The 23,749-nt window shown below is 34.9% G+C and overlaps 2 protein-coding genes and 2 long non-coding RNA genes across 5 annotated transcripts; 3 read left to right on the top strand and 1 right to left on the bottom strand.

Annotated features, from left to right (window-relative positions):
- Positions 1-2,823: 2,823 nt before the first annotated feature.
- On the bottom strand, positions 2,824-3,517 carry LOC130988890 (uncharacterized). The gene is made up of 2 exons (XR_009090232.1): positions 3,132-3,517; positions 2,824-3,054 (listed from the first exon to the last, which is right to left on the bottom strand). It is a non-coding gene; the product is annotated as an uncharacterized LOC130988890 (long non-coding RNA).
- A 4,553-nt stretch (positions 3,518-8,070) lies between these two features.
- Positions 8,071-12,350, top strand: LOC130988862 (phospholipase D alpha 1-like). Its single transcript, XM_057912825.1, has 3 exons — positions 8,071-8,364; positions 9,768-11,661; positions 11,731-12,350. Exons 1-3 carry the CDS (start codon positions 8,269-8,271, stop codon positions 12,162-12,164), a joined length of 2,424 nt encoding a protein of 807 aa, XP_057768808.1. The 5' UTR covers positions 8,071-8,268; the 3' UTR covers positions 12,165-12,350.
- Positions 12,351-14,242: 1,892 nt separating this feature from the next.
- LOC130988882 (uncharacterized) lies at positions 14,243-17,508 on the top strand. Its single transcript, XR_009090231.1, has 2 exons — positions 14,243-14,408; positions 16,929-17,508. It is a non-coding gene; the product is annotated as an uncharacterized LOC130988882 (long non-coding RNA).
- A 128-nt stretch (positions 17,509-17,636) lies between these two features.
- On the top strand, positions 17,637-22,755 carry LOC130988868 (uncharacterized). Of its 2 annotated transcripts, none has more exons than XM_057912837.1 (10): positions 17,637-17,798; positions 18,180-18,266; positions 18,546-18,651; positions 18,759-18,795; positions 18,926-18,995; positions 20,453-20,557; positions 21,338-21,488; positions 21,591-21,673; positions 22,262-22,355; positions 22,429-22,755. In XM_057912837.1, the coding sequence occupies exons 2-10, from the start codon at positions 18,233-18,235 to the stop codon at positions 22,508-22,510; spliced, it is 762 nt and encodes a 253-aa protein (XP_057768820.1). In that variant the 5' UTR covers positions 17,637-17,798; positions 18,180-18,232; the 3' UTR covers positions 22,511-22,755. The 2 variants fall into 2 exon arrangements, with proteins under 2 accessions (XP_057768820.1, XP_057768828.1); XM_057912845.1 differs by having other exon boundaries at positions 17,782-17,920.
- Positions 22,756-23,749: the final 994 nt, after the last annotated feature.

Below are 23,749 nucleotides of genomic sequence, written 5' to 3'. Positions count from 1 at the left end.
ATTAATATTATGTGTTTATGTGCATAGATAGATAATGAGCGAGGAGATCGTTTGAAATGTCATAGTGTCATTTGAAATCTTGTAGTATCATTTGAAATCTTCTAGTGTCATTTGAATTGTTGAAGTGTCATTTAAAATGGCATAGTGTTATTTGAAATCTTGTAGTATCATTCGAAATATCATAGTGTCATTTGAAATCTTGTAGTGTCATTTGAATGTCATAGTGTCATTTTTAAATCTTATAGTGTCATTTGTAATATCATAGTGTCATTTTGAATTGTAATAATGTCATTTGAACTTTCATAGTATCATGTGAAATGTCATAGTGTCATTCGAAGTGTCTTTGAAATGTCATAGTGTCATTTGAAATCTTATAGTGTCATTTTAATTGTTGAAGTTTCATTTGAAATGTTGTAGTGTCATTTGAAATCTCGTAATGTCATTTGAAATCTTGTAGTGTCATTTGAAATGTCATAGTGTCATTCGAAATGTCATAGTGCCATTTCATAGTGTCATAATGTTTAGGGTTTAGGGTTTAGTGTCATTTCAAATGTAGTGACATTTGAAATGTCGTAGTGTCATTTGAAATCTTGTAGTGTCCTTTGAAATGTCATAGTGTTATTTGAAATCTTGTAGTATCATTCAATTGTTGAAGTTTCATTTGAAATGTCATAGTGTCATTTGAAATCTTGTAGTGTCATTTGAATTGTTGAAGTGTCATTTGAAATGGTATAATGTCATTTGAAATGTCATAGTGTCGTTTGAAATCTTGTACGTAGTATCATTTGAAATCTTCTAGTGTCATTTGAATTGTTGAAGTGTAATTTGAAATGGCGTAGTGACATTCGAAATGTCATAGTGTCATTTGAAATCTTGTAGTGTCATTTCAATGTCATAGTGTCATTTTTAAATCTTGTAGTGTCATTTGAAATGTCATAGTGTCATTTGAAATCTCGTAGTGTCATTTGAAATGTCATAATATCATTTAAAATGTCATAGTGTCATTTGAAATCTTGTAGTGTCATTTGAAATATCATAGTGTCATTTAAAATCTTGTAGTATCATTTAAAAGGTCATAGTGTCATTTGAAATATCGTAGTGTGATTTGAAAGTTTGTAATGTCATTCGGAATGTCATAGTGTCATTTGAAATCTCGTAGTGTCTTTTGAAATGTCATTTGAAATCTTGTAGTGTCATTTAAAAGGTCATAATGTCATTTGAAATATCGTAGTGTCATTTAAATGTCATAGTGTCATTTGAAATGTCATAGTATCATTTGAAATATCATAGTGTCATTTGAAATCTTGTAGTGTCATTTAAAAGGTCGTAGTGTCATTTGAAATGTCGTAGTATCATTTGAAATCTTGTAGTGTCATTTATATACTACATACTTAAAAGAAAGAAACTACAAGTATTAAAAGAAAAAAAAACTACATACTTAAAAGAAAGAAACTATAGAAACTTATAGAAGAAAGAAATTACAAGTAAAAAGAAAGAAACTATATATTTAAAAGAAAGAAACTATAGAAAAAAAATAAAGAAATTATAGAAATGAAATGATAAAAATAAAGAAACTATATAATTTAAAACTGAAAAAACAAAAAGAAAGAGAAAAAATGCGTATATATGTCAAAAAAGTGAGAAAAATGTTAAATGAAGAAAGAAACTACATACTTAAAAGTAAGAAACTACAAGTATTAGAAAAAAGAAAAACACTACATACTTAAAAGAAAGAAACTACAAGTATTAAAAGATAAAAAACTACATACTTAAAAGAAAGAAACTATAGAAACTTATAAAAGAAAGAAACTACAAGTAAAAAGAAAGAAACTATATACTTAAAAGAAAGAAACTATAGAAATAAAATAAAAAAATAATAATTGAAAAATTGAAACGAAAAAGAAAAAAGAAGAAGACACTATATTTATATCTAAAGGACACTTTTAATATATCTAAATGATACTATTTTTCTTGGTAAATGACACCATTAGTATGTAAAAAATACTTTAAACACAAAGAATAAACATATTTAAAATCATGTTTGTCGAATTGACACTATTTTTGTTAATAAAAAACACTTTAAAAATACTATAACATTGACACTATTTTTATTAGTAAAAAACACTTCAAAACAAAGAATGAAAACATTAAAAATAATGTGTAGGGAGCTGGGATTCGAACCCACAAAGAATGAAAACATTAAAAATAATGTGTAGGGAGCTGGGATTCGAACCCACAACCCAGTGGGTACACATAGGCCCAGCCGCCCAAACCACTGCGCTACCTACTCAATTGTTAATAATTTCATTCACATTTTATAAAATTAGTAATAAAGTCATTGCAATTTTTTTTTTAAAAATATAAATTGGAGCCGGATCTCGGGTCCGACCCGACCCAGACCCGCGCTCACATACTGCGCGCAGAAATAAGCCGGCACTCATGTAAGTGCTTCTCTTGTTTCTATCACAATTTGAATTACATAATCAATAGCGCATAATAAAAAGAAATTTGTGTGGACTTTTTTTAACACAGGTATTGAGTTTTTATTTCTTTGATCAAACTTAATTTATAATTCAAGTTTATTTTATTTCGTTTTTAATATTGTATGCTTTGTGAAATATTTTTAATCAAGTTTATAGTTTATTTATTTTTATTTAATGTATATTCGGAATTATGTTAAAAGTTATTTAATCATGTAATTTGTTCTTTTCTTAGTATATTTTTATTTTATAGTACGATAGTTTTATATTTGATGTTTTTTTATGTCGTAAATTTGTTTTATGTTTGTGTTATTAATCAAATATGATGTATCAGTAACTAAAATGAACAATGTTAAATATATTTAGAATACATAGCTATATAATATTGAATATTCGTATCAGCATTAAAATACATCAATATATAGGTGCATACTACGCTTGCATAGTTGCATGTCACCCCCTTTGGATTCGTAGTCCTTCTTTGCTTCTTCTTCCCTTTGCCTTCTTCATTTTGGTGTTTTTGAGGAAACTTGTTTTTTTCCAGAGCCTCTCCCTTTCACAGTCTGGCACTTCACTGGTACAAGGCAACAACTAATTTAAATTTTGAATAGGTGTGGAACTATCTAAATTTGAATCTTTTGTCAAATGTACCTCTTCCCCCGACGTTTACTTCCTTCTAGTTTATCTGCCAGAGCTAATGCATTCTGAGTTGATTTTGGGGGTTCCTCAACAAAATCTTTGAATAAAACACAACTAACAACTAATTAGTCAGAAATTCGCATATATATAAAAAAAACATTTGCAAGAATTATTCATTAAAAATAAGATAGTACATAATATTAGTCATCTGAAATCATGTAATAAAAAATTATACTTCAATTAATATTCAAATAGGTCAACGTAATATATAGTTGTAGAGCAAATAATTCACAAATTTGAGTGCAGATAGGTAACAATACCCCAGTCTATAATTAAATTTGCAGAACACATTATTTCGAATAAACAAAAAAATATTTATCATAAATATGAATACATAAATTGTTCACACACGTATTATTTTGATAAATTATTTTATTTATGTTCTAAAGTATATAAACCCAACACCGAAGAATCTAAATTCTAGCACTAATATCCGGAGGCTGCCACTCATTTGTCAACAAAAAGCATGATCAATTTGTGAGTTTTAAATTGAATCGTTATAGAATATTTACTATCTGCACATTTCAACTTATGCAAACCTACTCCACATTTTTGAAAAAAAATAAGTAATTGATGTCAAGGGCTGCTAAGGTTACCAATTAGTTACGCATATAATAATTTCACCTAACCACTTCATTTGTTATCTTCCTGGCTAGCTAGTACGTGATTGCCAGTAGTTATTTAAAGTGAGAATAGCTGATAGTACCCAACTATCTCAACCTACATTTCAAAACTATCCACTTTTTCAAACTAATTCACCCCATATCCATTCCCCTTAAACAATAATAAAAGGTACACCGAAGTTGGCATGAAGTATCATGCGTGTCAGTAGGAAATTTATGACCAAATTTATTGGGTTTAGAAATAGGTTGGTAGAATTGTCTTTATTATGTCCAACCAATTCTCTCCAATTATGCGCCCCTCCCCAATTATGCGTATGCGCCCCTCCCCAATTCTACCTATTATGCGAAAATTTCCTATCTGCGCCCCTCCCCAATTATGCGTATGCGCCCCTCCCAATTCTACCTATTATGCGGAAATTTCCTCTCTGCGCATACGCATAATTGGAGTTCAATTTAGTTCAATATATAAGCAAACTAAGTCCCATATTGTGTAAACTCACCAAGAATTTGCAACAAAATTAAACACTGCGCATTTATTATTCTTTTTACACAATTAAAGAGCAATTTTATTGGATCAACTACCAATTTCCGGATTTATAAATTCATTAGAAGCCATTTTTTTTTCAATTAATTTGTGTTCGAAATATATTAATTTATTATCCACTCAATTAATTTACTAATTTTACTTGGAGTTCAATTTAGTTCAATATATAAGCAAACTAAGTCCCATATTTTGTAAACTCACCAAGAATTTGCAACAAAATTAAACACTGCGCATTTATTATTCTTTTTACACAATTAAAGAGCAATTTTATTGGATCAACTACCAATTTCCGGATTTATAAATTCATTAGAAGCCATTTTTTTTTCAATTAATTTGTGTTCGAAATATATTAATTTATTATCCACTCAATTAATTTACTAATTTTACCTAATATGGCAATTCGAGAATTGGGATGTACCAAATACATAGAATGCGGAAATTTCCCCCTCCCCAATTATGCGTATGCCCTCCCCAATTCTAGGTAGAATGCGGAAATTTCCTCCTCCCCAATTATGCGTATGCCCTCCCCAATTCTAGGTAGAATGCGGAAATTTCCTCTCTCTCTCTGCGGAAATTGATGCGGAACAAATCTCCAACCCTTTTTTTAAAAAAAATTGATGCGCCCCACCCCAATTCTCTCTCTGCGGAAATTCTCTCTCTCTCTGCGGAACAAATCTCTCTCTCTCTGCGGAAATTCTCCCTCTCCCTCTCTCAACCGAAGCTTTATTTATTTTCACCGTAAATTGGCCGCCGGCGCCGGAGAAGATGGACCAACCGAATGAGGTTTGGTTTTTCTGCAATTTTTTTTAATATTTATCCTATTTTGTTTGGAGTATATGTTTGTTGGTGCTCAATTTATTTTCTTATGTAACTTAGATTATTTAAGATTGAAATTCCAATTTTTATGCTTTGGTGTTGTTACCTGATTTAGAGGTTTTTCGCTCGCCCAATCTTGAAAAAAATTTGCCCCCCTAATTTGGTATTATTTTTTCGAAATTTTGAAAAAATTTTGCCCCCCTAATTTTCGCCCTAAATGAAAGTTGCCCTAATTCTTGGCCCCTATTGTTATCAATTTAGTGTTACGTCTATATTTGTTTGTTTATTGTGAAAGAAAATATATTTTGGAATTGTTAGTATGCGCTAAAAGATTTTGTGCGCAAAGTAGTATATAATTTGCGCATAGATGGACTCATAGTATGCAAATTACATGCGCATAGTTGGACTCATTGTTTGATATTTGCATTGTTTTGGTTGAATTTTAATAATTATTTACCTGTTGTTACAGGGTCATCCTGTTTTTTTGAGAGAGGACACAATTAATTCAACGTGGGACGTTGGCACATATTATAAAATAAAGTATCTTAGCAAGGTAGAATCTGTTTTGAAGAAAAAAGGTGGTCAACAGTTATTAGATAGATTTATAGGGGGTTGTTTTGGACATTTTTTGGATTGGAATCCTGGTCCGAAATGTGCAATGGTCGTGCATCATGTGGTATCCCGCCAAATAAAATCAGATAATAATGATCTCTGTTTTAAATTGAATAATACTAAGGTTTATTTATCGAGGAGGGATTATGCTTTAGTGACCGGTCTTCAATTTGGTGATCTTAATTATGATATGTCACGTAATCATAATTTGGATGAAGTGGAAGTGTTTAGAAGATTTAGTTGTGGTCAGTCTCATGTGAAAGTGTCGTTTCTCGTTGATCTTTTTGATAATTTTAAACAACAAATTTTTCATGATGATATATCACATAATACAAATTATCATCTACGATACACCAATTTTTTTACATCTAAAAAAATTAATTTAGCAACATAATGTATTACGCATACATAGATGCATAATAATAATTAATAAATCTAAACTAAGTTTCATTTCATGATTACACTCAATAAAATTAAAAATAGTGCATAATGTAGCAATTAAATATTACATAATAATCTACATATGAGAAATATGAACCTCTTGTAGCTCGCTTCAGTTCCTAGATCTTGGGGCAAAGAAACTTTCAATTTGTGAGTTCTCCAGCTCTCCACGACATTTTTTTTGTTCATTTACAAGGTTTCACAATTATTTGTGTTCCCTGCCCACCAACAAACCAAATATCATCGTATCGAATAATTTCCCGTGAACTAAGTGTACGTTCATCGTATGAAATAATTTTCCGTGAACTAAGTGTACCTTCTTGATGTTGACAAATCGTTCACATGAAATCTACCATTACCCTTACAGCTATACCATATTTCCACGTGAAATAGAATAAAAATTAAAATTGCGCATAGATCTAATTAAATGCGCATAGATCTAATTAAATGCGCACTAAATTTCCTGCGCATATATACCAAATTCATGCGCATAGATCTAAATTTGGTATACCATATACCAAATTCATGCGCATATATACCAATTTGGTATACCATATATAATTAAATGGCGCAAAGATCTAATTAAATGGCGCAAAGTTGACCCCCTTCTGCACTGCGCATAGCTTGTTGCGCATACATCATCAATCTCTCATGCGCATAGATCTAATTAAATGGCGCAAAGTTGACCCCCTTCTGCACTGCGCATAGCTTGTTGCGCATACATCATCAATTTCTCAATTTTCCTTTACCTTATTGCGCATACACCATGAATTTTCCTTTATTTTTTTATATAAAAATTAATACTAATTCAATTATCATACTCAGGAATATAATAAAAATTAATTTTAATTAAATATATATTGAATTGAATATTAAAAAAAATAAAAATAGAAAATAATTTATACTTATAAAATTTGATATTATGAAAAGATGTATAGCTTATAAATAAACCTTCAATTTTATTCTATCTACAAAATTGCCACTCAATTTTGAAATTGATTTGCAATGGATTTGAAATCAATTTGAAATTAAAAACTCCATTTTCAATATAGTATATAGATAATTATTAATAAAAAATTACAAATTATATCAAAATTCATATATATATTGTTTTCTCAAGATCCTTACATTAGTATATTTTAATTAAGATATCTAATTAAATTAGATATCTTAATTAAAAGGTTAAGGTGGATCCCACAATTAAATTAGATTGAGTAAAAGACGTATTTTAATACTAATATATAGTCATCACTTACTTATAATTAATTAAGGTGTTCTCAATTTAAGAAAAGGTGTAGATTAAAGTGGATCCCACAATTAATTTCCTGCGCATAGATCTCTAATTAAATGCGCATAATGAATGAAATGGAGACTAATTAAATGCGCATAGATCTAATTAAATGCGCACTAAATGCGCACTAAATTTCCTGCGCATATATACCAAATTCATGCGCATAGATCTATATTTGGTATACCATATACCAAATAATTAAATGCGCAAATATGGACTATGCGCACTAAATTCCGGAAAGAAATAATTAAATGCGCAAATATGGACTATGCGCACTAAATTCCGGAAAGAAATAATTAAATGCGCAAAGATACATGTCACAACATTTTCCAATCAGTGGACAAAACACGGAAAACAATATCACTCAAAGTACCAATAACCAATAATTGGTGTACTTGTCTGACAGTACACAACAAAGGTAGCAACTCAAATAATAATAAACAAATGAAATGGTCATGGACTAAATTAGCTCAAAAAAGTGGGTAGTTTTGAAATGTATTTTGGAGGAGTTGGGTAGTATAGAAAACCTCCCTTATTTAAATCCCAATTTATGGTTCGTGTCATCTCCTCATCTCCCGCCACACATTAATTAGTCAAGTCAACTTCCACACACACACGCGCGCACAAATAAGAAGAGGAAGAAGAAGAAAATAAATATTTGTGCATGCGTATAGTTGTCTCTGGTCCAGAAAATACGATCTTCTGCATAATATATGTGGAATTCTAAGAGAGAGAGAGAGAGAATAAGAAGGATATATAGAGATGGCAGATCAAATTTTACTCCACGGAGATCTACATGCAACTATCTATGAGATCGACAATCTCCATCTTGGATTTCTTGCCAAGTTTTATCATAAGGTATATCTCATCCCTACATCGATTAATTTATCTACAACCAGTTTTTTTTCTCTATTATATTAATGCATGTATAATTTGTTAATTAATCCTTGAGTAAATTATATATTTCAAATTTCGTGGCCTAAATTTGAGGGAAAATGGGGGCTGTGTAAATATATATTGAGCTTTTGAAAGAACTCTTTGAATTTCTTTTCTCATTGGAAATCTTGAATATTGGTCTTTTTTAGTTGTTTATATCACAAAATTGTCTCCTCAAGCCGTGAAATTTCTTTGGGCTCTGTATGACTTCGTTCAGTTAATATCCCCAACATTAAGTGTATTGGTGTCGTATTTGACTAAATTCACATATGTTGTAGAAAAATAGTTGAAGAGGGGTGGAAATATTTTTATTTAAAATAATATAAATACATATAGATATTCATATTAATTCCAATTTCCAATTGAAGAAGGATAACATTGATTGATAGTGAATACCAGTGGAGTTAGTTAAAATCGGTTACCTAATCCATGCAACAAGTTGTTGATTAGGACATTTATAACACTTGAAAAGCCTAATTAGGTACGTAAACTAGCACATAATGAAACACAAAAAACACTGTTTTCAACTACTTTTTATTTACAAAATCAAATATACAGATATTCTATTTCACACTCATCTGAATTCTCGGATTTCAAATAATGAGAGTATGATAAATGTAAAGGTATATATGTGAATAGTGCTAAAAAATAAAAATAAAGGTCTTCTTTCTATTAATTATTTCTTTAGGAAAACAACTTAACTAATACAGTGAACCTTAGATTAAGCTATGAAAATAAAAATAAGTTACGTATTATCAGCCTACAATTCATCCTTTGACAATCATAATAAAAGACTTGTCAGCGTAAATTCAGGTGTATATATACGATCTCCATCTCGTTAGACAGCTAACAAACTCAATTGAGACAAAAATAAAAAATTACTAGTAATAAAAAGGTTATTAAGCTAATTCAGTCGAGACAAATACTAAATCCAACGATATGCCTACCGTATATTGACAAAAACTTGTGTGAGTTCTCCTCAGTCCTCACCATCAGCTCTTCCTTAGAAGTTAGAATAATGATAATTAAAATTTTAAATTTTAATTAGAATCAATTGAGTTTTAATTAAATTAATTAAGTAATACAACATAATGATTATTGCTGATCTCACTGTGCGAGCACGCAGGAGATCAGCCCATATTTTATGATCCCGCCAGTATCTGTATCCCTTTTTTGAATAATTCATTCATCACTTTTAACTGATATTTTGGATAATTCACCACTTAAAAAAAATTATCGATAGGTAACAATCTTAATTACTAGTTGACGTCATATTTAATAAAAGTTTAGAATTTAAAATTGTATTTTCCGACGATTAATCGTAGGTGATAGAAGGCATCGAAGAAGCAGCAGGTTTCAACAACACAGCTTCACGGCTCTACGCGACGATCGACTTAGAGAAAACTCGAGTCGGCCGCACCCGGCGACTTCACGACCACGACTCCAATCCTCGCTGGGATGAATCCTTCCACATCTACTGCGCCCACGCCGCCTCCAAACTCGTCTTCACCATCAAGCTCGATAATCCCGTCGGCACCAAACTCGTCGGAACCGCCGAGATCCCCGTCACCGACCTCATCCGCGGCGATCCTCTCGACACGTGGCTCGACATCCTCAACCGCCGCCGCAAACCGATCCACGGAAACTCCAAGCTCCGCGTCCGCCTCCACTTCTACGACGTCAAGCGCGAGCGCTGCTGGTCGCGCGGCCTCAAGAGCCCTAACTTCCCCGGCGTTCCGTACACCTTCTTCCCGCAGAGGACGGGCTGCAGAGTCACTCTGTACCAGGACGCTCACGTTGCCGACGGCTTCCTCCCGGCGATCCAGCTCGCCGGCGGGAAGCAATACCGGCCGCGGCGGTGCTGGGAGGATGTCTTCGACGTGATCTCCAATGCGAAGCACATGATCTACATCACTGGTTGGTCTGTTTACACGAAGATCACGCTGGTGAGAGACGTGGCCGGAGCCAAGATAACTCTCGGCGAGCTGCTCATAAAGAAGGCTAATGAAGGTGTGAGGGTTCTGATGCTAGTTTGGGATGAGAGAACTTCTGTGAAGCTATTGAAGAATGATGGATTGCTTGCGACTCACGATGAAGATACCGGTAGCTATTTCCGGAACACAAAGGTGCACTGCGTGCTCTGCCCGCGCAACCCCGACGACGGCCGGAGCATTGCGCAGGGGCTGGAAATCGGCACCATGTTCACGCACCACCAGAAACTGGTGGTGGCGGACGCCACAATGCCTAACGGAAGCGATCGGATTAGGAGGATGGTGAGCTTCGTCGGCGGAATCGATCTATGCGACGGCAGATATGATACTCAGAATCACTCCCTGTTCAGAACTCTCAACACAGTTCACCGTGATGACTTCCATCAGGCCAACTGCCGCGGCGCCGACATCCGGAAAGGCGGCCCCAGGGAGCCGTGGCACGACATCCACTGTAAGGTGGAGGGCGCCGCCGCTTGGGACGTCCTCTACAATTTTGAGCAGCGGTGGCGGAAGCAGGGCGGGAGGGACCTACTCCTACCGCTGCAGGAGCTCCGCGGCGTGGTGGCCCCGCCGTCTCCGGTGATGTTCCCCGACGACCGCGACACGTGGAACGTGCAGGTTTTCAGATCCATTGACGGCGGGGCGGCGTTCGGGTTCCCGGAGGTGCCCGAGGAGGCTGCCCGGTCCGGCCTGATCAGCGGAAAGGATAACATCATCGATCGAAGCATTCAAGACGCTTACATCCACGCTATTCGGCGCGCAAACAATTTCATCTACATCGAGAATCAGTACTTCCTCGGCAGCTCATTCTCGTGGGTATCAACCGATAATGTGAAAATCGAAGATGTCAGCGCTCTGCACCTCATCCCGAAAGAGCTCTCATTGAAGATCGCGTGCAAGATTGCAGCAGGGGAGGCCTTCAGAGTGTACGTGGTGGTGCCGATGTGGCCGGAGGGGTTTCCGGAGAGCGCGGCGGTGCAGACCATACTGAGCTGGCAGAAGAGAACGATGGAGATGATGTATACCGACGTGGCGGAAGCACTCAAAGCCAGAGGCGTAACCGCCGCCCATCTCAGAGACTACTTGACGTTCTTCTGCCTCGGAAACAGAGAGATGAAGAGACACGGAGAATACGAGCCGCCGTTGAAACCGGAGCGTGACACATATTACAGCAGAGCGCAGCAGTCGCGGCGCGCCATGATCTACGTCCACTCCAAGATGATGATCGGTAACTAACATTTCCTTCTTCCTGGCTTTTTGAGATTGTTTTTATTTAGTTTCGTCTTTGTTGTGGCAGTTGACGACGAGTACATAATAGTTGGATCAGCCAACATCAACCAGAGATCGATGGATGGGGCGAGGGACTCGGAGATTGCGATGGGGGCTTATCAGCCGTATCATCTGTCTTGCAAGAGGCCGGCAAGAGGCGAGATCTATGGGTTCCGGATGGCGTTGTGGTACGAGCACCTGGGCGTATTGGACGACGCCTTCTGTCGTCCTGAGAGATTGGAGTGCATACGGAAAGTGAACGGCATGGCGGAGAGGAACTGGGATGTTTACACGGCGGAAAGTGTGGATGGGGATTTGGCGGGGCATCTGCTTCCGTATCCCGTTGGGGTTGAGTGTAGTGGTAGAGTGGGTGAGCTGCCGGGAACTCAGAATTTCCCGGATACCACGGCGCCGGTTATTGGCGCCGTCGCACACTTCTATCCGTCCATCCTCACTACCTGACATTTCCTCAAATCAATCATCATGTGATATGTGTATGCTTCACAAAACTGCGATTTGGTGCCATTAATTTAGCACATACATGAATTAGTTTCGTATTAACGAAATGTCAGCACGTTAATTATGCATATTCAAGACTCTATGTATACAGTAAGCTTTAGTTTTAAGATTATTAATTATGATTACTAATCCACCTCAAAATAATTATGATTACTAATCTATGATTTTATATATATATATATATATATATATATATATATATATATATATATTTCATGGTTTAAATTAATAATTTGTTTTAGGGTTAATTAATTCAATTAAGGTATTTAATTTTTCAAATTTCAAGTTTTAGTAATAAATGTTAATTCTGATTCATTATGTAACTAATTATGAAATACAGTGAGAACATATTATGGGATAAAAGGATCCTATCCATGATGAGTGCAAATTTTGAAATGGGGTAAAATGATATATACCCATTTTAAAAGAAAAAACTTAAAAAATACTCATCTTTTATAAAAACATATAAATATATTCATTTAAGACATTTTTATCCTTATGTCGAGCATTAGTGTATTTTACACTGATGTTCGACTTGTAATCGATAAATGTCGAGTATTGGTGTTTTATCAAGAATGCTCGACTAATGCATGTCGAGCATTAGTGGTAATGCTCGATATGCATTAGTCGAGCATCTCGAGCAAAGTTCGCGATTTCAGCATTTTTTATGAATTAAGTAAGGGTAATTTTGTCATTTAAAACTCAAATGAATAGTTTTTATATAAAAAAAATTATAGTAGGTATTTTTTGTTTTTTATCTTTTAGAATGAGTAAAAATAACCATTAACAATTTTAAAATAATTCGAATTCCGTCATATATATATATATATCCGAGTCTCTCACACTTAATTCTTTCAAATATAATTTATTAATTTTATGTGGCTAACAAGTTATTGACATGAACATAAGTTTGCTTAGTACGAATCAAAGATAAGGGTGTATCTGTATATGTTGGTTTAGCGATATGTGATTAATGCCTATGGCATGAAGTTTTAAATTTGAATCTATCATCGTGTGATCTTTAAATTTATTTATTTATATAATTTATTATAAAAAAAATTAAAAGATAAAGGCTACATACTCAATGAATCCGAAAGAAAGGAAAAGCAGAAGAGGCTTGATTGCCTAACAAACCAATTATGTGCACTATTATGTGCTTTGATCAATTTAACCATAATATAGTTAAATTATAACCAATTTGAATTATTGGCTAAAATTATTTGCTTGGAAAGCCTAGACATGTTCTCTTGAAGGTTTGGTTAGGTTAGGTTAGGTTATGTAAGGTTGGCAAATCGATAAATAAAGAACACTTATAGCATTCATAACCGCGAGTCAAGCTTCTAGACTTATAGGTGGGTCCCATTCGTTCGAGCTACCGGCTCTGCAGCAACAGCAACGAGCTCCATCTCACAGCGAGCCCAATCTCTCGTGCCCGCACGCTCGCCGAGCCCTATTAAAGTTGTTCTTATAATCAATTTTTAGAGCTACACAGGCATCCACGTATCAATTTTTTAATGATCTATTAATTAAAGAAAAACTATCTTACTAATTGAATTGTTTTGTGTCGTGGAACACTAACTATTTATAATGACACCAATTACCAAAGCATCTTTAAAAGATATTAGTAATAAACTTTATATAGTGTGTGTTGGCTTAACGGTAGGGGCTTAATGCCTATCTTTAATTTTTTTTATTTATTCATGTTATTTATGAAAAAATAAATAACTTTATGAAAACATATTATATATTGTTAATCTTAATTAAGAATATTAGAAAATAGAAAGGAGAAAGAGTTAGTAGAGGAATGCTTAGTTCTTTGTTGGGGGAAATGTGAAGCAATAATCGGTTTTCATTTTTCACCCTTTAGTTGTAGGAAAAAATGTCCATAAAGATAAAAATGTGGAAAATATAGCATTTTTAGTGTTGAAATGACTAAGTTATCCTTACTAATATATTTTGATTAATTAATATTTTACAATTTTCGAAAATATAACAAAATATTAAAAAGAGAAATAGTAAAAACAAAACCTAGATTTTGGGTGAAATCATTTGGGTAAAAAAAAAAAAGAGTTACCATCTTCTTCCCCAAGTCACCTTCATTACCAACGACCTTTTCCGGCGACCTCATTCCGGCGGTTTCGCAAGGCGGTCTCCACGGCCGTCTTACTCCTCTTCATCTCGTTTTCGGTAAGTTACTTCCTTCTAATTTCATGTATCTTTTAAATTTGTTGTGAGGTTTTTGAAAAAGTAGAATTTCGAAAAATTTGTTGGGAAAATGTTGATAATAGAAAAATGTGTTAATCCTCTTTGTAATGATGTTCAAAACCACGAGATATGTTTGATTTGTTATATTATTAGTGAATATTTATGAAGTTTTTGGTTTTTGATTCGATTTTTTCGCAATGTGTTTTTGGTTACACACAAAACTGATGGTTACACACAAAAACGATGGTTACACACAATTTCATAAAATAATGTGTGTAACACTGTTACACACCGCATCGTCATCAATTGTGTGTAACAGTAAGAAATTAACCATTACACACATTATCGTCCGAATTTGTGTGTAACAGTACGAAATGCTTTATTACACACATTATCGATCAAAAATGTGTGTAATAATGGAAACTAGTACATCCACCCGCGCGATGCGCGACGAACATCAAAATTGAATATCCCCTTCAAAAAAAACATCAAAATTGAATAACATTTTAAAAACAAATATAAATATTAAATATAAACAAAATATATAATAAAGATCCTAAATCTCAAAATTATATAATTAATCAACTTTGTATATTCAATAGTTTAGTACCACTTAATTCTTTTTAATTGGTGAAGAGTATAAAATATAAATTTATCAATATTCAAAAATAAGTATATATGATAATGAGTATTTGTTATGTATCAAAATTCAAAAATCATGGCTTTATCTGTTTTTCCATCTGCTATATATATATTTTAAAGTTGAGCCCATAACCTCTATGCAAAGTGAGCATATTACAATATAAACACAATCTGAACAAAAAGTAATATTCTTATGTAACTCATTTCTTAAATTACTCTACATGTAGTAAATCATGGTTTTTTCTCTTTCTCCATCTGCTTCAACTCTCATCTTCAAGTTTCTCCAATGTATTTTCTTCTGCATTCCTATAACCATTTATATCTATCCTTTTGCATAGATCTTACCTACATAAAATGATTGTACAATATAGGGGGGAGACCATAAACAAAGTCACCAAGATCACAAACTAATTCAACTGTGAGTGGAAAATAAATTATCTTAAAATTGTTTTCATTCATAATTCAAAATAATCTCAATAGCATCAAGAAATACATATATCAATAACCGTAAAATGAAATCATGTTACAGAGGCCAAAAATGAGAAACAGACCAGAGTGCTTGTAGAAGTGCAAGTTATAGAGATTGTTAGGCTCCTTGCTGAATTCACACTCGTGGTTCCATTCCCGAATTGCTTCACCAGAAGCGAATTTGTTCTTGCGATCTCACATATCAGCTGCCCAGGAACCATTGCCATCTATGAGAAATAAAATTGCTCCAGGCTGACAATCAATAAGAAAAAAAAAAGAAAAAAAAATTCAAGTCTGCTGAATAAGAAATAGAAAAAAGAAATAGGAATAGAGAGAAGGAAAAAACTTGCTAGGTTTGCTCTTGCGCTTTGGAGGCGGCGCGAGGCCGTAGGCCAGCCTGAGTTTTGGGCGACGTTAGTTCGAGGCGGCGCGGCAAAGGCGACAATTGCATCTCCATCAGATTTTGATGAACAAATGACAGATGAGTCTCCGTCAGAAAACGGGTCGCCCATGTGGTGGTAGAATTGGCAAAAGAGGAGAATTGGGTGAGGAAAAGGGTTCGAAGTTTGGGTATATTCTTTTGCAATTAGGTTGCTGATAATAGGTGGGGGAGAAATCTCTTTTCTCATATATCTACCTGTTTCTCTTTTTCTCTCAATCCCGTTGAACAAATAACGATTCTCTCAGATTTCTTCCCTTTCACTTCTAAATTTCCGGCTATTAGTTGTTGCTGAAAATCAATGTCGCAGCCACCAACCCGCCGTCGACAATAACAAACCCGCGACCTGACAACTCCCTCTCATCTGATACTCACATCTTCGCCTGATTCTAGTCTTCACTCTCCCTAATCTCAGCGAATGGTGGCTGAGTTTTCATTATACTTTGATGAGCAAACATCGAGCAGAGTTAGACGGGGTGAATCGAGGCAGTGGTGGAATAAGAGGATGAGATAAGGGTGAGGAAAAAGGGTTATGAAGTTTTGATGATTTCTTTTTTATAATTCGGTTTCTGCAGAATTGGAGTAAATTTCAAAGTACAGATCAAAAATGAATATGGAGACGGGAGAAAGTTTGATATCAATTAAACTGAGAAAATCGTGGGAGAGAGAAAATATTATAGGGTTTCGTGGGATGCGGTAGAATAGCTGATAACTGCAGTTAATATTTAAGAATATTCCGTTAGAAAAGTGACGGTAAATTGGATGCTGTTAAACTGGTTCTTTATATAATATATAGATTACTTACTGTTACACACATTATCGACCACAATTGTGTGTAATGATTCAAACTTCACTGTTACACACATTATCGTTCGAAATTGTGTGTAACAGTACAAAATTCTTTATTACACACATTATCGGCCAAAAAATGTGTGTAATAATGAAAATTGCAGAGGGAGAGCGGCGCGGTTTGAGGCGGTGAAGGCAGCGGCGCGGGTGAAGTCAGCGGCGTTAGAAAATCTATGTGGGCTTCCGGTGCGGGTGAAGCAAGCGGCGCGGTCTGAGGCAGTGACGACGACGCCTAGGTCAGAGAAGGTGGCGGCAGCGGCGCGGTGGGGCGGAGGCGTGAAGACGGCGGCAAAATTCTAGGGTTTGACTTGGCTGGATCTATGTTCGGGGGGGCTTCCGGCGCGGGTGAAGGCAGCGGCGCGTTCGGTCTGAGACGGTGACGGTGGCGGCCCGGTGGCGGAGGTGTGAAAATGGCGGCTGAATTCTAGGGATTGAGTTTTTTGAAATTTAGATGTAGTAAATTTTTTGTAGTAATTTTATTTGAAGTAATTTTATGTAAAGTAATTTTGTATTTTAATTCAAATATATTAAATAAAACTTTTCAGTTTTTCTAAATTCCAGAAAATTTAAATAAGGGTAGAAAAGTCATAAAGGCTACTATTTCCATATTTTGTTTTTGGTGGACAATTTTTCCTTTTGTTATGTGGGATAGGCTAATTGAGCCCATTTACTCTAAACTTTATATAGTGTGTGTTGGCTTAACGGTAGGGGCTTAATGGCTATCTTTAAATTTTTTTATTTATTCATGTTATTTATGAAAAAATAAATAACTTTATGAAAACATATTATATATTGTTAATATTAATTAAGAATATTAGAAAATAGAAAGGAGAAAGAGTTAGTAGAGGAGTGCTTAGTTCTTTGTTGGGGGAAATGTGAAGCAATAATCGGTTTTCATTTTTCACAATTTACAGAGCAACGACCAAGACTACCAGCTTCGCTACTCTCGAGTCTCGACAACACGACCTCTTCAGGTATACCATTCACGTCGATCAATTCATCCCAATAAATCTTCTTCTCCACAAGTCTGTCAAATCGCTATCTTTTTTCCACTTAATTAGGAGCTTCGTCTTCTGCAATTTCTCGTATCGTTGAGGCACAGATTTTGCATATTTTCGCTCTTTTCTGTAATTATTAGCTGCCTTGTTTTGCAAGATGTTAGCGTGAATTGAGACGGTTTCCTTTTCTTTTTGGGGTGGGGGAGGTATTTGTAATTGGGAAATATAGGGCTCCTGTCCCCCTATTTCATTCACGAATTGGTTGGTTACGGAGGAAATGAGTGAAAGAATGCTTTTCGAGTAATTTTTACTGTAGCTGGGAAATGTATGTGTAAGGCTTCCGCATCTTGTTTGCAGGTGCAATTCTCTCTCGCAGCAGTAAGCTGCTGTTATCATTTATCGGGAGGAATATGAGTTTCACTGGCCCTTCCGCTGCGGCTTCTGGTTAGACTTGTTCATTTCTTTCAGGCATCGTTAGAAAAGAAAAAGAAACAACTTTTTGATCTCTTACCTTAACTCATTATCAGTGCCAACTGTAATTTAATCAAAATCCACATTTTTCTCGAAACCTCTTATCCTGCAGCTTTGATCTTTGATCTTTTACCTTGTGTTTATAGATGGATGTGATGATATTATTAAATTGATTTCAACTATGTCGTTTGTATGGCATTATTGTTTCTCCGGTCACTGCTGTCTATGGAACTTAACATGAATCTGTTGCAGCTGCTGGGAGAACTTTTGACTTTGGACGAACATATGTGGTCAGGCCTAAAGGTAAACACCAAGCGACCATTGTGTGGCTGCATGGCCTTGGGGACAACGGCAATAGGTACTCTGTGGCTGCCACTCTCAGCTGAGAAATTGTTTTGGTTTTAGGATTGTCTTAGCGTTATAATGTTTTTGATAAAATCCTCTTTGCTTCGGTGTCTCTTGCAGCTGGTCTACTCTCTTGGAAACCCTCCCGCTTCCAAATGTAAGGATAAGTATTACATGTGAAAGTTCTTGAGAACTTTTATGTGTTATAAGACAGTCAGATATAATAATTACTTCTAGTGATCATTGTTGGGTTAATTTTTTCTAATAAATTTAGCAATAATATGCAGATAAAGTGGATCTGCCCAACTGCTCCTCAACGGCCAGTAACTTTATTTGGAGGCTTTCCATCAACTGCCTGTAAGTTTGTGATGAATTGTCATATCCTGCTTCACAAATTTTCAAAAATGCTTTGGGCTTGAGTTCCTGTTAATTTAAATGGGCTTGTTATGGTTTTTTGGACCAAGTTTAATACAAATTGAGTTTTGATTCACGATGATGAGATATCGGACACTTCTGCCAATTGCAAATTGCAACAGAAGTTATAGGCTATTGGCTTGGTTTCGACATGATGACACATGATTTATTAGAAGTTGTGTTTGGGAAATCTTTTAACTAAATATTTTAGATGCCATATTATATACCATGCTGCTCACAGGTCACTGGTTTGAGCAGTTTCTAGAAATGGTAGAGATAATCTCGCTAGTTTGCTTAAAGGGCAACTGATTGGTACAGTCATATTACGTGATCTTGACTACTAAAAGGACTCTTCTAAAATCTAGCCAGAAAGCAAATAAAAGAAAGAAGTCCACAAGTCACAAATGTGTCAAAAACATTATAAGAAATCAATAATAAACGGAGAACTTCAACTGTAATTATTTAGATTACATGTCTTTATGTACTACAAATAAAATCTCAACTCTCCAACTGGAAGTAGTCTTTTTTCCTAAAACTCCTTGTGACTTTAAAATTTGTGAACATCAGTGATATACAAGTTATTATTTATCATCATAACATTGAGTTAGTTACTAGAATTACATAACGTTGGCAACTGGTAGATCAAAAGCCACGACATTATAATTCATCAGAATTCTAGGCAAGGTAAGAGAGCTTTAACCATAGGCTTTCCGCTGAAGGCATATTACTTGTTTATATCCTCCATCTCGTACTCCATTTCAGGACTTCATACCAGCCTCGCAGTTATACATTGATTGATCAGTTCATAGGGTAAGTGGTTTTCAGTCCTCATAAGAATCCAAAAGACTCTTCAGAAGGTGTCTATCCTCCAACCCAATCCAGACAAAAGGGTGGACTTATTTTCCATCCTTCCAGGAACCTTATAAAGGTGTCATTGTTTGTCTCTGTTGCTATGTTTCATAACGATACTGCCGTTTTCCCGCATTAGAATTTTGCATATGGAATGCAGTCATTTTCTACATAGGGAACATTAAAGTACAAAAGTATTAATATTCCCTATTCAGTTGTTGAATGATACCTTATAAAGTATGTACTTATGGGCTAGTGCGCGACCAGTCTGCCTTCACATAACTTAAGCTCCGTTATAGTCTACTTGTGACCAGATTGAAGTGCTGGTTGCCTTTCTTGCTCCTTTTCAGTAAATCTTGGAGCTTGTGCATAGTTGACTTGACTAATATTACAAGCTATCATCCTAGTTACTATAACTCGTTACCAAAGTGTAAACATATTTTTGTATATATGTAACCACCTACCTGTTTTCTATCTGGGGTGTAGTGAATGATCAGAGTTCTCCTAATTTTAAATGCTGAAATATATTATTTATGGTTTCCATCTTATAGGGTTTGATGTGAATGACCTTTCAGAAGATGCTAATGATGATATACACGGTTTGGAAGCTTCAGCTACATATGTTGCTAGCTTATTGGCTAATGAACCTGCTGATAGTGAGTTTTCGACTTTTGCTGATAAATGGAATACCTACGTTTGTAATTCTAGTATCTATAGTATCTATAATGCAATAACAATTTAGTGATGCATAAATATTGCCCCTGCCACTGGAGGACATCTGACAAAACAGCTCAAATATGATGCTTTTGCTTCTGACTAGGACATGTTTAGGGTTAAGGTTAACCCACTGCAAATATATTATGATTTCCTCGACTTTCTTATTGTTGCACTTGATAGACTTATTCATGTTATATGATTTTTTAGGTCACTTAACTATGATAAATGATATGCATCTACAGTCCTGTTCAAAACAGTGTGTTTCATCTGTATGATAAGTAAGAATTAATTGATTTGATATTTTGTGGATATAGTTCTGGAAAGTGTTAGCAGCTGAGTATGAAGAGTTACTATCACCTTCTCTTCCCAGTGGTAATCTCAATGAACAAGAAATTAAGTTGTCTATGCTTTTACAGCATTAAGCGAATTAGACCTCTTGTATCTTAGAAAAAATGTAAATTCCAATTTTACTTCCCCATCTTCAGAAAAGGTAATTGTGAAGGGCGTGTTCTTAACTAGTGCAGTCTATGAATTTTCATTTGCTCTTTCCACGCATTAGGAATGACAATTTCAAATGGCCCTTCTGAAAAAAGAGATCGTTTTTCTTGCAAGACATTACTTAGTAGCATCTTTAGTTTTTCTCATTAGAGGTAGGGGGATGCGAGCCTTTTTCTTTGAAAATATTGTCAACTCACTTAGTTCAAAATTTGCTTTCACAGTAAAACTTGGCGTCGGAGGCTTCAGTATGGGTGCGGCAACCTCCCTATACTGTGCTACTTGTTTTGCTCGAGGGAAATTTGAGAATGGCAACCAGTTCTCCCCAAACATAAGTGCTGTTGTTGGATTAAGCGGTTGGCTTCCATGCGCAAAGTTTGTTCCAAACAATATCCTCTTCATTGTCAAAATGGCCAATTTATGTTTCTTTCGGTGCCACATTATTATAAAATGATATTTTACCATGTTCTATTTCAGGAGTCTGAGTAACAAATTAGAAGGTGTAGCTGAGGCTTCTGGGCGTGCTGCATCCTTGCCTGTTCTGCTTTGTCATGGCAAAGGTATGAATCCAGAGGAATAATAACTCTTCAAGAGAGTATCTTATGGCTTTACTTTGAAATCTATGAGGAGTTTGACATGGACAAAGTTAAATCCTTATTTTCGTCTTTTCAAATCTAGATAAAAATAAATAAACAATTTTTAAAGAACAACCAGATCCTCTGCTGACACACACTCAACTGGAATTTAGAAAAGTTTAACACCGTCATCTTTCATCCGAAATAATCTATTTTATCCCTTGTTGCAAGACCTGCAAAAAAGTTAGATATGCCATATTGATGTCAAGCTGTGAAAGAAAGTAAAATGACACCCAACAATGCAATTTAGGGCTAATCAATTGATCGAACCTGAGTTCGATTTAGTTGGAAAGTCCAGGGATTCTTCTTGTGTGTGTGTGTGTGTCTATGTCCTATCACCTATGGTGATACGTGGAATTTGATGCAGCAGGAAGATATATCAGATTTACCGGTGAATAATCCAGATTCAATTTCTGTACACCGCTGAATTCACATAATGTATATGTTAGTATAAAGTTTAACAATGTCTCTACATAATTACACGTTTGATGATACTGGCAAATAACATTGCAGGGGATGATGTAGTTGCTTATAAATTTGGTGAGAAATCTGCGCAGAAGTTATCTTCCACTGGATTTCGAGATGTCACGTTTAAATCCTATACTACGTAAGCCATCTTCTGCTGTTGCTTAGGCTTTTCCCCCTTGGTTTATTTGATAGTTACAAACTCTATTGTACAGGCTTGGTCACTATACTATTCCAGAGGAAATGGATGAACTTTGCACTTGGCTATGTTCAAAAATGGGGCTGGATGGTAAATGATGAAGGATGCACCATTGCTGGAGGGTTTGTATTCTTACGATGCGATGAATGAATTTATAAATTTATGAAAATTAAGACATGATAGCCTACCCCCATTTCTGTTTCAATCTCTGGTGTCTTTCTTGTGTGATTTGACCATAATGGACATGGTGTTATTGCTGGATTAGATGAACATTGTTTGACTGGAATAATAGATGAAGATCAATTTTATGGTTATGATACCTATTTTGCTGGTATCTTTGACAGATGTTCCTGCCAAACCAATATCTAATGGTATTTTTATAATTTCGTAGATGCTTGATAGTATATGAATTTCAGCGTGTTAGACGATCTTACACAAGACTCTCTCGTAACTTGGAGATGCAAGAGGACGATATTTGGCATGTCCTGAGATGCCTACAGTTTGGTGTTGTGTGTGACTGGAATAGTCATGAATAATCAGTTTCTGCTATTGAGATAGACAGTCAAGTAACTACAGTGGTTTGCTATCGTAAAAATTGAGATGATTTGGGGTTGTTATTTGTTAAGCTTCTTAACTTCTCCATCTTTAAATCACAATTTAATTTGAAAGAAACGTTTCCATCCAATTTGTATGTATGGCTTGGTTGCAAAAACTGAAAAAAAAAAAAAAAGAAAATTCTAGCATATGTGGTCTCATACGAATATTAAATTTGCTAAAGCAGATAGTCAAAGATAACATAAAACTCTCTCTCTCTCTAAATTAGTTGAAGTCTTCGTTGTTATCGTCATAGGTGCTAGATCAATATTACACCAAACGCGTTTTACTTTTATTTGTAAATTGTCAAAAATAATGCAATATATTACTCCCTTCATTCATGAAATTTCTTCTTATTTTCTTTTTCATTTATTCACAAAAAACTTTCTACTTTATTGGAATATAAACCCATTAATATTACACTTAAAATTTTCGCATATTTAGATATATTGCTAGTAGTGGGATTTATTTTTCAGTCATCAAATATATAATTATTTTTTCTTAAAATTCATCGAGATTTTGAAAAAAATGTTTCGTGGACTGAAGGAGTATAGAATAATTAAAAAGATAATTAATCTCTCGGTATTACTTTGAGTTTATTGAAATTGAAATTCAACATCCTCGTTCTGGAGATGAGATCCAGTGTCCCACAATCTTATGTGTGCGACTGTGTCCCATGCTTATATCTATTATTTTAAAAATATTTTTTTATAAAAATAAAATTTATTATAATACTATGAATT

Source organism: Salvia miltiorrhiza, chromosome 1, assembly GCF_028751815.1.
Source record: "Salvia miltiorrhiza cultivar Shanhuang (shh) chromosome 1, IMPLAD_Smil_shh, whole genome shotgun sequence".
NCBI classification, from domain to species: domain Eukaryota; kingdom Viridiplantae; phylum Streptophyta; class Magnoliopsida; order Lamiales; family Lamiaceae; genus Salvia; species Salvia miltiorrhiza.
Note: the sequence above shows the minus strand (reverse complement) of the source record. Positions and strands in the feature narration are given on the sequence as shown.